The sequence below is a fragment of the Gigantopelta aegis genome, chromosome 5 (genome assembly GCF_016097555.1).
Source record: "Gigantopelta aegis isolate Gae_Host chromosome 5, Gae_host_genome, whole genome shotgun sequence".
Lineage (NCBI taxonomy): Eukaryota > Metazoa > Mollusca > Gastropoda > Neomphalida > Peltospiridae > Gigantopelta > Gigantopelta aegis.
Window position 1 is genome coordinate 33,971,954 of NC_054703.1, and position 16,935 is coordinate 33,988,888.

Sequence of the window (16,935 nt, forward strand, 5' to 3'; positions counted from 1 at the left end):
ATTTAAATTATTCAAATTTTATCTACATAAATTTCTTTTGGACATTAGTATAGTTGAACAGTGATTTATCCATGGCTGATGGGAATGGATAATTTAGCATGTTTTAATCACAATCAAAACGGGGATGTTTTTTTGTTTTTTTTAATTTAAGTTATCAAAAGAGACATGAATAGGAATACATGAATATTTACACATTAAATTGGGAATTTTCAGTGCCACATGCTTTTGGAAAGGGGCCTGTGTTCGGTACCTCAGAACGCCTAGATAAATCACTGTTGAATATATTTGTCAGGTAGTTATCAAGACAATATTCTAAATTTATGAATATTGGCTAAAGAAACAGGACAAAGGTGTCATCTGCAATGCTGTTCTAATTGCTGATAACATCTTCTAGATCTCAGCCCACAGAATTAAAGAGTGAGGCATGAATAAATTTGTTTTATCGTGACAATAGTTTGCCATTTTGATTAGATTCAAATTGCACTACCCTGGAAAAAAGCTGGGCTCGAACTTAAGAATTATTTATCCCTCTGGCAGTTTTAAAAAGTTATTTTTTTGCCATATCAAAATGCAGTTTTTTTCTCTGCCTTAAGCAATTTCAAATCAATAATTTTTTCAAATAAATAAACACAAAATTAAAACCATAACATTATCCCTTCAACTTAATGCAATGTTTTATCTAGTGGACAAAAAAATTTAAAATCTGTCGTTTTTGTAAAACCCTCGACTTATGGCAATTCACGTCGCAGATACTGCAATTATTGTCGGGTTTCCGGGGTTAAATTCGAGCCCTGCGATGCAAGTTTCAACAGGTGTCAGGAGTGGTGGTTTTAATTATTAATAATAAAGGTGAATACAACACACGCACATTTAACACACACACACACGCACGCACACACACAAAACCAGCATTTCCAGACGTTATCTTAACAACAACAGCGACATCCGTAACCAACACATCAGAATCGGTTTTGTTGCCCTACTGGGATATGGAACAATGGATCAGTATAGCTTAATCTGAATAATAAAACTGTATCTCTGCACAATGAAGAGTCGAATGGGTGTTTAGCAAAACAGTGGTTGTTTTGATGACTATTTAGCAGGGCTAGCTAACTCTGGGCGAGTAGAAATTACAAATTTCAATTATTAAATAAAATTATTTCACCAAATTAAAATAAAATTTGCCAATTGTTTTTAAAATTTTGCAACTGGCGAATTTGGTAAGTGCCAGCAGTAGCCCTGATCTAGTCTCTCGTTCTACAGGATAGCCACTATTGAGGCAATCATTTACTGAACAATACAACCCTCAGCAAAAGTTCTGCAATTCAACATTTATTCAGGGCTCGAAATTAAGAATTTGTGTCACACAGCAATTTTTAAAAGACCTGCCATGGGTGAAACGTCCTACCGATGGCTTTTGTGAGCCTGTCCATGGCAATTTTTTTAAAAGTGACAAAAAAAGAGGCTATTTTGCTCTATGTAGACACATTTCAAATGTACAAATGTTAAACATTGGCAGACAACGTACACCAGGTGTATATATTTTGTCATTGTTGAGGAGCTTTACCGATGGAAGAAAAGTGCCATCGGTGATGTTCTCTACCTACGGCAATTTATATCTCAACGGCAATTTTGAGCCCTGTCTATTCCAGCTTCACAACCGTTTTAGCCATTTGTTTACATTTAATAAATGATTTACCAAGCTTCACGCTTACAATGAAATACAGGCTGCAAATTAAGCAGGATTTTATTCTTCTGTGACTGACAGATTTGGTGTCAGACGTGTACAGTTATTAGATGAAATCCTCAAATACTTTTTTTACGATTCTAGCAGTAGCAGAATCCTAAAAAATAATTTCCAAATTCAATACCTCAAATGTCATAGCAGAACTTGTTCGAGAGCCATGCTTAAATTCTTGTCAACATTGTGTGAATTTCGAACCATGATTCCAGTATATTAAATGCTTGAATATCCAATAAAACAATCTTGTACCTACTCAGTCAAAAAGCCAATTCTGATGTGTGGACCACATTGCACTGTTTTTAATATAAATTACATTATAACAACTGGGCAGTATACGGATGTACATATCAAATATATACATAGAAAAACATAGGACCTAGAGTAGCCCCCCTTGCAGCAGTCACTATAACAACAGACATTACTGTATGCCTTAGTAACCGTACAGAGGGTGTGCATCCCATGTTGCAGTGGTACTCACAAATATCCACCAACATTGATTTCTGCATATACATACATACAAGTACATGCTTATGTATTCAATAAACACGTGAATCTAAACTGTAATAAATACTGTCTCATCAACAAAGAGGTAACTGGTTGGGAATATCTGGTAAGAATTAATGATGTAGTATCCGATAGGAAGAAATATATATATATATACGAGGTGCGATCAAAATGACTTCCAGGGAGCATTTCAAGCGTGGCAGAAGCACTGGGAGCAGTGTATCGTTGCACAAGGTGGCTACTTCGAAGGAGACGGCGGCCAAAATTAGATCCGGCAGAGTTTTTGCTGTTTTAAAGGCGTAGTATCAGAACTTTTTGATTGCACCTCGTATATATCTACCCCAGCATAATATTTAGGCTGGAAAGCATATTTTTTCTATTTTAAGCTACAAAAACAGGACTAAAATGAAATAATAAAAAAATAAAAAAACAAAGAAATATAATTTTTAAAACATTAATTTTACTTATACTGATTGTAACATTAATTAAATTCTGAATATTCTAAATATTTGAGGCTAATAACAAAAAGAAAGAAAGAAAGAAAACTAAAACAAAAAAACAAAAAAGGAAAAAAGATGGTAGCTACTTAAAGATGTTTTTGTTTTGATATTTTAAAAATATTTTATTCTTAAATATTACTTAAATGTAGGGGCAGTGATGCGAAAGCAGACTGTTTTATATTTTTATGATAAAGGTGATTTTAAGATGTTTATGTAATTTATAGATTCACGTCTTGTGAGACAATATCAATTAAAGTTCAGTCTCACTAATTGTGTGTGTGTGTGTGTATATATATATATATATATATATATATATATATATGTAAATATACATATATATATGTATATATACATACATATACATACATATATATATATATATATATATATATATATATTCTCAGTTACTAGCACATTGTAGAGGTATTATGGGTTGTCCATACTGTTTTATTTGTTGGTCAGGCAATTGCATCATGGGTAAAAAAAAATCTGCCATTTATATTATCCACATCTTAAACATTTTGCACATGATGAAGTATAAGAAAGGCACTTGGAGAAAAAAAAAACTGTCAACAATCCTTGTCGTAATGCAACAAGACTTGGAATAAATATATCATCTAAGATGTTTTGTTAGAACTGAAATCTCAGTAAGGAAACTGGATATAATTGTTCTTTTTTCACATATGGACAAAAAATGTAAAAAAAAAAACTTTGCAGTGGCTTTAAACAAAGAGTTAGTATAATTATATATTAAAAAAATTGATATTAAAGTATAAGGGTAGACGTTTTGGGGGTAATGATTCTAAAATCTTCCCTAGTGCCCATAAAACGTTTTAGAGTCTAGACTCAAGACTCTAAGTGTAACAAGAGTCTGCATCTTTAACGTCATGGCAACGCCATACAAACTGCATGAATTTGATGTCATTAAAGATTGAGTCTAGACTAAAAGTTTTATAAATATGGGCCCTGAAATACCAGAAAAATCATTAAAATTTTCTTCAATTTTTTTTTTACTTATACTGTTCGATCCATATTTTAAACAGAGGGTAAAGAAGATTTTTAAAAAATAAGAGAAAAAAACAGAGAGAAAAAAAAAATTGATATTTTAAACAAAGTTAACAACATCTTAAAACTCCCAAGAACTGCAACTCTTGACTTTCTCCTCCACACCGAAAACGACTGTCGATACAATCGCCTTGACCCGTTTTTCAAAAAAAAAAAAAAAAAAAAACCCACCAAAAAAAAGAGAAAAAGGTTTCTGACACAGGGGCTTGACCCGGCAACCTTCAAAACGATAATGCCCAAATTGAAGATCACCGCAGGCAAGCTTGAGCCGCTATCACCTGCCGATTCTGAGCAAAATCTCGATCCAACACGGACACGACGTCACAAACTGTCTAGAGTAGCACGAACCCCAGCCTTTAGCGAAGGAAATCCTGACAGAACTCGGATCAAACGGCCCGTCCATCAACTCCGGGTCCCGCGTCTCACGCAGCACTAACGCTTCGTCGTAATCAAAGATCCGCAATGAATAACCCGGCAACAGCTTGCGCACGACCAACGTCCGACAGTTGGGTTCGTCAAGTGTGGGCGAGTTCACAAACACGGGGTACTTGCCTCGGTTGTACGCCCACACGCTGTCACCCTCCCGACTCAGAATTATCCCGAAACCGATTTTCTCTCTAGTCCTGCGAACGGCTTCCGAGCTCGAATCTTGCTGCAGGATCTCGAGACACATCCCGTCCCCGTGGGGTAGGTTTTGAAACACACAGAAGTTCGGCTCGACGACGGGAAACAGTCGACCCACTCGCTGACGCAGTTCCCAGTACGCGATCGTACACCAGTGCTTTCCTCCTCCGCCGGAAGTGGAGTCATCTGTGAAATAAAAAAATTTAAAAATTAAATTTAAAAAATAAGTGTTTACAGTAAATTGTTCAGAGAAACAAGCACTCGCTAAAAGTAGAGTCATCTGTAAAATACTTTAAATTTACATTCATTACAACATAACATCATCCCATTGGTCCAGCTGTTACATTCATTACAACGTAACATCATCCCATTGGTCCAGATGTTACATTCATTACAACATAACATCATCCCATTGGTCCAGCTGTTACATTCATTACAACGTAACATCATCCCATTGGTCCAGCTGTTACATTCATTACAACGTAACATCATCCCATTGGTCCAGCTGTTACATTCATTACAACGTAACATCATCCCATTGGTCCAGATGTTACATTCATTACAACGTAACATCATCCCATTGGTCCAGATGTTACATTCATTACAACGTAACATCATCCCATTGGTCCAGCTGTTACATTCATTACAACGTAACATCATCCCATTGGTCCAGCTGTTACATTCATTACAACATAACATCATCCCATTGGTCCAGACGTAGCAATGGGAGTTTGTTCAATTCTCGATGAATGAAAAAATCACATGGTCAGTGAACGTCATATCTGATGACATCATTTTATATGGGCAAGTTGTCTTATTGAGCATTATTGTTTATGGACCAAACATAATTCAAAATAAAGTATGAAGTTTGAGTGTTATTATTAGCAAGTATGATTAAAATCTAATTTTAAGTATTGTCTTGTTATTGATGAATGAATGAATGAATGAATGAATAAATGAGTGAATGAATAAATGAATGAATGAATGTTTAACACCTCTGCACCAAAAATACATATCAGCTATTGGGTGTCAAATAAAAGGTAAGTGTATGAATATAATTATTTATTCAGTAAAGTTGTGGGAAAAAGTACAATACATAACATTACACAAATGAAGAAGAAGAAGAAGAAATGTTTTATTTAACGACGCACTCAACACATTTTATTTACGGTTATATGGCGTCAGAAATATGGTTAAGGACCACACAGATTTTGAGAGGAAACCCGGTGTCGCCACTTCATGGGCTACTCTTTCCGATTAGCAGCAAGGGATCTTTTATTTGCACTTCCCACAGGCAGGATAGCACAAACCATGGCCTTTGTTGAACCAGTTAAGGATCACTGGTCGGTGCAAGTGGTTTACACCTACCCATTGCGCCTTGCGGAGCAGTCACTCAGGGTTTGGAGTCGGTATCTGGATTAAAAGTCCCACGCCTCGACTGGGATCCGAAACCAGTACCTACCAGCCTGTTGACCGATGGCCTAACCACGATGCCACCGAGGCCGGTTTACAAAAATGAAGATAAGTATAATTTAAAACTAAATAATAATAATAATTTTGGGTAGACTTTCATATATTCTACTACATTTCTGTTACCAAAATATATTTTATGATCGGATTCAGATGTAAACTCGCTCTGGGTGGAAGCCGGTACCGGGATTTGAACCCAGTACCTACCAGCCTTAAGTCCAGTGCCGTAACCACTACACTACTGAGGACAATAGTGTGTTGAATTCATTCTGTGTGGGAGCTGGTACAGGGATGTGAACCCAGTACCTACCAGGCCGAAGTCCAATGGCTTAACCACTACACTATTAAAGGCCAACAATGTGTTGAACACATTCTGTGTGGAAGCCGGTACAGGTATGTGAACCCAGTCCCTATCAGCCTGAAGTCCAATGGCTTAACCACTGTACCAATGAGGTCAATAGTGTGTGTTTGGTGGCAAGACTATTTATTTATAGGTGAAAAAGCCTCAAGCCAGTCTACATTGGCAAAGGGCTTATCAAGGTGGAAATATCTGGGCAGGGAGCTACATGTCTAGTAGGACTAGTCCAAAAATAAAAGTGAAGGGGAGCAGGTAGCAACACACTTCCACAAAACTGGAAAAAACATCCATCAGTTATGCCACACGGCAACACTACGAGGACAAAAAATAAAAATTTGAACCCTAACAGATATTAATATCATTAACAAATAATAAAATAAGTCCCAGACGAGGCAGGAAAAGATAACTATTGAGTACTTGTCCACCCCAGACGAGTGGCGACTGGTTTTTCCTGGAGCCATGGTCTATCTCCACTATCATTTTTGTCTCAATGGGTTAGAGAGCTGCACAGAGGGAGTTAATTCGTCTGTTATGGGAAACCCAAGGTGCGTGCATGTCTGAACAGAAAAACTTTTAACTCGCCTCCGTGGCTCAGTGGTTAAGTGACCCGCCTAGGTGCTGGGTTCACATATATACCATTAAGGATGTTAGGAACTGGGCTCTAATCCCAGGACCCGCTCTCGTCTAAATAAGGAAGGAAATGTTTTATTTAACAACGCACTCATAAAGAGTTAATGACTCGGTGAAGACTTAAAAAAAAATTAAGTCTGTTTTAACAACACCACTAGAGCAAGTTGGTTTATTAATCATCAGCTATTGGATTTCAAACATTTAATAATTCTAATATACCGTATATGGTCTTGGTGAGGAAAGCTGCTGTATTTTTCCATTAGTAGTACCATACCACAGACAGAACACTGGCATAGGAAGCGTGGGGGGGAGGGGGGGGGGGGGGGCAGGCAGGCAAAGGGGCACCTTTTCTGACATTATGCTTTATATTTGCTTTATAATAGTGTAAACATGTGTAAATATAAAAGTCCCCGCCCCCCCCCCCCTCCCCCACCACACTTTTTGGCACTTTCCAACGCCACTGCTGAGAACAGCACATACCACAGCCTTCGATATACCAGTCGTAGTGCAATGGCTGGAAGGAAGAATAGCCCAATGGACATGCATTACTAGAATCGATGGTGTCGTGGTTAAACCTTCAGACTTAAGGCTGGTAGGTCCTGGGTTCGCATCCCAGTACTGGCTCCCACCAAGATCATTAAAATTATCCCTTGGAACTAACGAACAAATGTTCAAATTCTAATAGTCACTGATTAATAAATCAATGTTCTCTAGTGGTGTTGTTAAACAAAACAAACTTTAATCAAATATATAGTAAATAAACAACAGCCATATTGAATTACTAACTATCGATTGCACTGAAGTTCTAAAAAAAACTTTTTAATTGTATTTTAAATCTAGTGTGCCTGTATCTATCATGTTTGTCTGTGTTTGTCTTATTTTGTCTGTCTGTCTGATTTGTCTTGTTCATCTGTCCGTGTCTCGTCCGTCTGTCTGCTTTGTCTTGTCGGCTGTCTGTCTTTGCCCCCCCCGTCTGTTTTGTCTTGTCCATCTGTCTATATGTCTGCCTGTCTTGTCAATCTGTCTGTCTGCCTGTCTGTCTTGTCCATCTGTCTGTCTGCCTGTCTGTCTGTCTTGTCCATCTGTCTGTCTTGTCTGCCTGTCTGTCTGGTTCATCTGTCTGTCTTGTCCATCTGTCTGTCTGTCTGTCTGTCTGTCTGTCTTGTCCATCTGTCTGTCTGCCTTGTCCATCTGTCTGTCTTGTCTACCTGTCTGTCTGTCTGTCTCTGTCTATCTGTCTGTCTGGTCCATCTGTCTGTCTTGTCCATCTGTCTGTCTGCTCTGTCTGTCTGTCTGCTCCATCTGTCTGTCTGGTCCATCTGTCTGCCTGTCTTGTCTGTCTGTCTTATCCATCTGTCTGTCTGCCTGTCTCGTCCATCTGTCTGCCTTGTCCGCCTGTTTGGTCCAACTGTCTGTCTGGTCCATCTGTCTGTCTGGTCCATCTGTCTGCCTCGTCCATCTGTCTCTCTGCCTGCCTCGTCCATCTGTCTGCCATGTCCATCTGTCCGACGGCCTGCCTATCATAACTTGTTTACTTTAAATCTTTTCTCTAACTTGTTCTAAGTTTTTCATTTTGCCCCTGAAAGCCGCGCTGAAGAGCTAAGCGTACGCATCGGAGCACTGTGTACACATGCGACATCGTTTCTACACGGGCAAACATAACTGGCCTTTACAACAGCACTTCATTACAAAGTGTCGCCACTATATTTACAAAGCGAGACGGAGACATTTTTTCCCCTCATAACACTTGACTCTTCCCAGCATGCTTTGTTCTATTCAGTTCGGCCGGCCACAAAGCAGACATGATGTTTGTTGACAAAGTAAAAAAAAAAAAAAAAACTTTTTTCCCCCTCAAAGGTGAATATAAAATTGTGAGTTGATATGGCCCTGGTGTGGGGTTCAGTTCACCAAACACGCAAGACACGAACAATGGACCCAAGCCAATCAATGGACAAGGTGAGCAATGGGTCGCAGTAATTTTGTTCATCGAGTAACATGGCTCATACTAGCATGCCAATAAAAAGAACGGGAAAAAACATATACATATATATATATATATGTATGTATACAACCGGCCTGTTAACAAAGGTGCTCTAGTGGTGTCGGTAACAAAAACAAACTTTTAACTTTATAAAACCGGCCTCGGTGGTGTCGTGGTTAAGCCATCAGATATAAGGCTGCTAGGTACTGGGTTTGCAACCCGATACAGGGTTCGAACTTAACGGCTGCCCGATCGCCCCTGGCGACTGAAAACGACTACGGGCAGACTGAAAACCCACAGTAAGGTTGCCCGCATTGCGACCGATTTTTTTTTTTTTTTTTTTTTAAATCAATAATCAAAAATATTATTCGGGCAAGTGAAAATAGATCCGGGCAAGTGAAAGTGCTGTCACCACTTGCCCGGATGGCAACTCAAAAAAAAAGTTAAGCGCAGACACTGCGATACCGGCTACCACCCAGAGTGAGTTTTAAGGACTCAATGGGCAAGTAGGTGTAAGACCACTACACCCTCTTCTTTCACTAACCACTAAGAACTGTCCTGGACAGACAGCCCAGATAGCCGAGATGTGTTCCCAGGATAGCATGCTTGAACCTTAATCGGACATAAGTACAAACACACACAGTACAGTGAAACCTCTCTAAACCAGACCCTCTGTAAACCAGAATCCTCTCAAAATCACTTTTTCACTGTGCCTTTTTAACAATTACCTTACAACTTAATCTCTCCTAACCAGATACCCCTTATAACCAGATTTTTTGTTTCTTGGTTTATGGAGGTGTCCGGTTTAGAGGGGTTGCACTGTAGTTTGATACATGTATTACTATGACCATCGATGTTACGAGGTCATTTTACTTTATTTTACTACACTCCCATGTAGTAATCGTGATTGCTGTGATGGGGTCATACCAAAACACACAGCAGTTTGTTACGTACACAGTCAGATCACTTTACTATTCTACAGGGGCCGGATCTAGTTCAGTTGGTAGAGCTCTCGCCTGAGGTCATAGGATCGAACCACCTCAGTGGATTTATTTTCTGATTGATTATATAGGTGTTATAGGTGTTATAACGCTGGTGGGGGCGGGGGATCTAGTTCAGTTGGTAGAGCTCTCGCCTGAGGTCGCAGGATCAAATCACCTCAGTGGGATCTATTTTCTGATTGATTATATAGGTGTTATAATGCTGGTGGGGGCGGGGGATCTAGTTCAGTTGGTAGAGGTGTTATATCGCTGGTGGGGGTGGGGCATCTAGTTCAGTTGGTGTAGAGGTGTTATAACGCTGGTGGGGGTGGGGGATCTAGTTCAGTTGGTAGAGCACTCGCCTGAGGTCGCAGGATCAAATCACCTCAGTGGATCTATTTTCTGATTGATTATATAGGTGTTATAATGCTGGTGGGGGCGGGGGATCTAGTTCAGTTGGTAGAGGTGTTATAATGCTGGTGGGGGCGGGGGATCTAGTTCAGTTGGTAGAGCTCTCGCCTGAGGTCGCAGGATCAAACCACCTCAGTGGATCTATTTTCTGATTGATTATATAGGTGTTATAACGCTGGTGGGGGCGGGGGATCTAGTTCAGTTGGTAGAGCTCTTGCCTGAGGTCACAGGATCAAATCACCTCAGTGGATCTATTTTCTGATTGATTATATAGGTGTTATAATGCTGGTGGGGGCAGGGGATCTAGTTCAGTTGGTAGAGGTGTTATATCGCTGGTGGGGGTGGGGGATCTAGTTCAGTTGGTAGAGGTGTTATAACGCTGGTGGGGGTGGGGGTGGGGGATCTAGTTCAGTTGGTAGAGGTGTTATAACGCTGGTGGGGGTGGGGGATCTAGTTCAGTTGGTAGAGCACTCGCATGAGGTGCTTGTGTTGCAGGATCGAACCTCCTCAATGGATCTGAGGGGATTTGATCCTGCCACTAAAGGATCCCAGGCAAGCAGTCGACCAATTAAGCCAGATCCTGTTCCAAACACAAACCATCTAATAACATCATACATTAAAGTACACACATTTCTTTTCTTTTCTTTTGTCCTCAAAATGCTCTTTTTTTCGTAATGATGTAATTTTCTGCGTAAAACAGTTGCCAAACTTGTGTAAGTGCATGGCTGGTATAACTGCTAGTCAAAGATGTAAATATACAGTGTTTTGTGAAATGGGCCCCTGCTAACTTCCTATTCAAATGTGTGGGGGTTTGTTTGGGGGGGGGGGGGGTGCTTCCTCCATGTCCCCTACCAGTCTTCAATATCTATGAACCTGGCATCACTTTCCCCCATGACCCACCCACCCCCCAGTCTTGCATACCTATGAACCTTGCATCATTGACAGAAATTGTGTGTCCCCCATGAACCACTACCCCTCCCAATCTCAAACCTTGAATCAGTTGTTCTCCCCCTCCCCCCATGACCCACTCTTACCAGACTCATATCTATGAACCTTGAATCAGTGAGACTGGAGTTGTTCTCCCCCTTCCCCCATGAACCACCCTTACCAGACTCCTATACCTATGAACCTTGAATCAGTGAGACTGGAGTTGTGCCCCCACCCCCCATGATCCACCCTTACCAGACTCATATACCTATGAACCTTGAATCAGTGAGACTGGAGCTGTGCCCCCACCCCCCATGACCCAAACTCACCAGACTCATATACCTATGAACTGTGCATCATTTTTCAAAGTTCTGGCAGCCAGCCTATATTTAAGGAAAACAATTAACCGTTTGTTTTTAAAACAACACTCACTGATACTGAAATCCCACAATCAATCTGTTTGGAATTCATAAACAAAGATGATGATAAAAAAAATAAAAAAATATTAACTCACTGAATGTATATATGCATTTCTTTCTCATTTATCACATAAGAAAAAAACTATCTTTCAACCACCTTCCTTTAAATGTTGTTTTTGGGGTTTTTGAACTATGTGTTAGAACAGTCGTCTAATTGTACTGGAACGAGACTGGGTTGAAGAAACAAAGTTTATCTTTAAAAATCATTAGTCATTTTATAAAAATGAGATCTCAGATTTTAAGTGGAGAATTATTTACATTTGACATATTTCAAAGGCATGGAATGTTTGTTTGGTAATACCTCAGCACGTTTTAACTACAGCAATTTGATTCCTAACATACAGTTATTGAGAGAGAGAGAGAGAGAGAGAGAGAGAGAGAGAGAGAGAGAGAGAGAGAGAGAGAGAGAGAGAGAGAGAGAGAGAGAGAGAGAGAGAGAGAGACAGAGAGAGAGACAGACAGAGAGAGACACACACACAGAGACAGACAGACAGACAGACAGAGAGAGAGAGAGAGAGAGAGAGAGAGAGAGAGAGTCAAAGAATGAGAGGTGGAGAGTGTCATGATTATTCACCCTTAATTGGTGTACGGTAAAATACATATAAAAGATCCTGTGCAGCTTTTAGATAGCAGTAGCATGTGAGATATTAGTGTGTTGACAGTCCATTAAAGTTTGAACTTTTAAAACGGCCCATCTAAAGTTTTACTCTGACTTTTTAACGAGTCCATTTAAAATTTAAATTTCTTTAACAATCCATTTGAATTTTCATTTTAACTTTTTAAAATAGTTCATCTAGTTTAATTTCATTTTCCTCATCTAATGTTTGAACTTTTTCAAATCCATCCATCCAAAGTTTCAGTTTAACTTTTTAAACAGTTTATTTAAAGTTCCATTTCAACGTTTTTTAAACAGTTCAGTTTAACTTTTTTTTTAAACAGTTCATTTCAACTTTTTTTTTAAACAGTTCATTTAAAGTTTCTTTTCAACTTTTTCCAACAGTCCATCTCAAAAACATATAAACACTGACCCAAGCTCCACTTGGAAAGCGAGTCATATTTTGCCGTGCGACACAAAACGGTTTCGAGAGCAAATAAAACGGGGTTTTCTGTCATTGACACCGAGCTTAGTGGCCCTATACACACCAGAGTGAGCCCAGTGGCTAGGAGCACACACTGGAGAACACCGTCAACTGATCTCTGGAGAAGAAACTCAGTGTGCCCAGTTGTGTGTATCTTCTCCACACACCAGCCAAGACACTGTCGTTGGCCCTGGCGACCAAACCAGGTCAATTGTTGCTACAGTTACACAGGGCTCTCTCTCACACATTGGAACAAATTTCGTTTTAGCCTATTTTCAGATATCACAGATTTATAGAGAATTTTTCACCAGGGTCCTATGTATGACGGGATTGGAGAGAAAAAAGTATAATTTATTCATAATTTGTTTGTTAAGTTTTGTTTTGTTTAACACCACCACTAGAGCACAAAATTTATTAATCATAGGCTATTTAATGTCAAACATTTGGTAATCTTGACATATAGCCATAGAGAGGAAACCCGCTACATTTTTCCAGTAGTAGCAAGGATCTTTTATATGTACCATCCCACAAACAGAATAACACATACAACGGTCTTTGATATATATACCAGTCATGGTGCACTGGCTGGAACGAGAAATAGCCCAATGTGCCACCAACGGGGATCGATGTCAAACCGACTGCACATCAAGCGAGCGCTGTACTACTGGGCTACGTCCCGTCGCAATGTTGCTACAGTTACACAGGGCTCTCACATTGAAACAAATTTAGTTTTAGCCAGTTTCCAGATACAAGGAATTTATCCAGAATTGTTCACAGGGTCGGTCCTATGGTATGACAGGACTGGGAAAATGTATTCGTAATTTTTAGGCCACAGAACAACGCAATGCACCATTGTTAAATTGATTTGTGAGAGCAGACATAATTACAAAAATATTCAAATGTCAAATTGGGAATTTTCAGTGCCACTTGCTTTTGGGAAGGGGCCTATATTCAGTGCAACCCCTGCAATTGCCCTAGAGTTTTTCATTCTTCACTGCACTTTTTTTGCTGTTGACTATATTATAAACAAATTTCCACAACTTGTTTTTTTTTTGTGTCAACATATTCTTAATTGCAATAGACTGGCCTCGGTGGTGTCATGGAAGCCATCGGTCTACAGGCCGATAGGTACTGGGTTCGGATCCCAGTCGAGGCATGGAATTTTTAATCCAGATACCGACTCCAAACCCTGAGTGAGTGCTACGCAAGGCACAATGGGTAGGTGTAAACCACTTGCACCGACCAGTGATCCATAATTGGTTCAACAAAGGCCATGGTTTGTGCTATCCTGCCCGTGGGAAGTGCAAATAAAAGATCCCTTGCTGCTAATCGGAAGAGTAGCCCATGTAGTGGCGACAGCGGGTTTCCTCTCAAAATCTGTGTGGTCCTTAACCATATGTCTGATGCCATATAACCGTAAATAAAATGTGTTGAGTGCGTTGTTAAATAAAACATTTCTTTCTTTCTTTAATTGCAATAGCACTAGAGCATATTGGATGTGAAACCTTTGGTAATTTTGACATATAGTCTTCAGAGGAAACATGCTACATTTTTTCATTAGCAGCATGGGGATCTTTCGAATACACATAACCAGACAGGACAGCACATACCACAGCCTTTGATATACCATGTCTGACACCCAATAGCTGACTGTTTCAACTTTGACATCCATTTAGTCAATGATTCATAAATCAATGTGTTCTAGTGGTGTTGTTAAACAAAACAAACTACTTTGATATATACCAGCTATGGGGAATTGTGTATGGTCACTGTAATACAATGTTAGAAGCAAAAACAAAGGGTCTAGTTGGGACATGCAAAAAAAATCTAAATCCGTTGCTGGGAATCGATCCCATGATCCATCGCACCTCGGGCAAACACACTCTAGCACTGAACTACATCCTGCCAGTCAGCCAGGCCAAAGTCCTTGACCTTAGCTTTCAGATAAAAGCCATGACAGTTTAGTGCCATAAATATTTATTGTATGTAAATTTGTCAATATAAGCTCCTTGTGTGTTCCCAGCAAACATTTCATTCACCTGATGACGAACTGTATTTGTTCAAGGACTTGATGACTGTTTAAGTACATGCAATAAATCTAACCTTGGTTCCTCTTAACCCAATATTAAACGAAGAAAACATTTTATTTAACGACGCACTCAACACATTTTATTTACGGTAATATGGCATCGGACATATGGTTAAGGACCACACAGATATTGAGAGAGGAAACCCGCTGTCACCACTTCATGGGCTACTCTTTTCGATTAGCAGCAAGGGATCTTTTATATGCACCATTCCACAGACAGGATAGTACATACCACAATCTTTGTTACACAGGTCGTAGAGCATTGGCTGAACGAGAAATAGTCCAATGGGTCCACCGACGGGGATCGATCCTAGACCGACCGCGCATCAAGAGAACGCTTTACCACTGGGCAACGTCTCACCCACCCCAATATTAAAATTCTAGAACAGTCACATGAATAGCTCCGTCACTCGCCAAATTCACCAATTGCGAATATATATTTAAAAAAAAAAAGGCAAATTTTATTTTAATTCTGGCGAAATAATTTCATTTAATAATTGAAATTTTGTTACAAAATAATGGGGTTTCTGCCATTTTTTAAGTTTAATAAATAATTTGGCAACATTTTCTGTGGACCCAGAGCTAGGCTGGACAGATCCCATCGTTTCAAAATCACATTTTCTGATTTCGGTAACAGAAAACAGAATACAGGTTCATATACTTGTAATGAAACCTCTCAAGTGGATGTTTTACAGAGTCCCTTTCTCAAAACGAGGAGTTCATGGAGGCGGTAAAACTCACGTTTTGAATTTAAGGAGCATAATGAAACTGAATGCAGAAGAAAAAGAAAAAACCAGGACAGAACTTAACCTCTCTAAACCAGGTCCCTCTTAAAACAGGTCATTTGTCTTGGTCCCAAGGGTACCCAGTTTAGAGGGGTTTCACTTTTGAGTGTATATTTGAAGACCAACATAATCAACCTTCACATGGACCAATCTCTACAAAATTAATGAACAAGGGAAATACCCTCTCCCCCACCCAATCCACCCATTGCAAGGATGTCCTTACGGTAACTGGTTCTAAGTGAGTATATGTATGTATATGTACTAGTGAGTATATATTTGAAGACAACCAAAATTAACTTCCATCCTAGCCCACTTTACACAATTGACAATGAACAAGGAAAATACACCCCCACACTCCCCTGCCCCACCCCCCACCCCTTGCAAGGACGACCTGAAAATAAATGGTTCTAACTACATGCGTATGTGCATCAGCATGTGGGTGCATAATTTGTAATATTGGCAGAGAAAGCAGAATTAACTTCCGCCATAGCCAATCTGTACAAAATTAACAAGGGAAATATCCCTACTCCCACCCACCCCTTTTTCAAGGACGCCCTTATATAACACGTTCCCTACTCCCACCCACCCCCTTTTCAAGGACGCCCTTAAATAACACGTTGTAACCACCTACGTGTGTATATCCTGTGATCAATACGTACTTGTGAGTGTACATTTTAAGACAAACAAAAAATTAACTTCCATCTTAGCCAATTTCACAAAATTAAAATTAACAACGAACAAGGGAAATCCCCCCACCACCCACCCCCACCAGGGAAAAAAAAGAAAAAAGAAAGAAATGTTTTATTTAACAACGCACTCAACACATTTTATTTACGGTTATCCCCCGCAAGGATGTCCTGAAAATAACTGTGTAAATGCATGTGATATGCACTTGTGAGTGTACATTTTAAGACCAAGCAAAAAATTAACTTCCATCTTAGCCAACTTTACAAAATTAAAATTAACAATGAACAAGCGAAATTTCACAAACACCACCGCCCACCCCCACCCCCACCCCCCTCAAGGATGTCCTGAAGATAACTGTGTGTAAATGCATGTGATATGCACTTGTGAGTGTATATTTTAAGACAAGCAAAAAATTAACTTCCATCTTAGCCAACTTTACAAAATTAACAATGAACAAGGGAAATCCCCCCCCCCCCCCCACCATCCCTCCCCCTGCAAGGATGTCCTGGAGATAACTACGTGTGTAAATGCATGTGCATGCACTTGTGAGTGTACATTTGAAGACAAGCAAAATGAACTTCCATTCTGGCCAATTAATTTTTTTTAAATAATTTAACAATGA

The 16,935-nt window shown here is 39.6% G+C and overlaps 1 protein-coding gene across 1 annotated transcript in view; it reads right to left on the reverse strand.

Moving 5' to 3' along the window:
- Positions 1-2,779: 2,779 nt before the first annotated feature.
- LOC121373398 (mothers against decapentaplegic homolog 6-like) overlaps positions 2,780-16,935 on the reverse strand; it is a 32,667-nt gene continuing 18,511 nt past the window's right edge. The window contains exon 4 of the mRNA XM_041500042.1: positions 2,780-4,623. Coding sequence (XP_041355976.1) covers positions 4,088-4,623 — 536 coding nt within the window. The 3' untranslated portion in view covers positions 2,780-4,087. The remainder of the gene's footprint in view (positions 4,624-16,935) is intronic.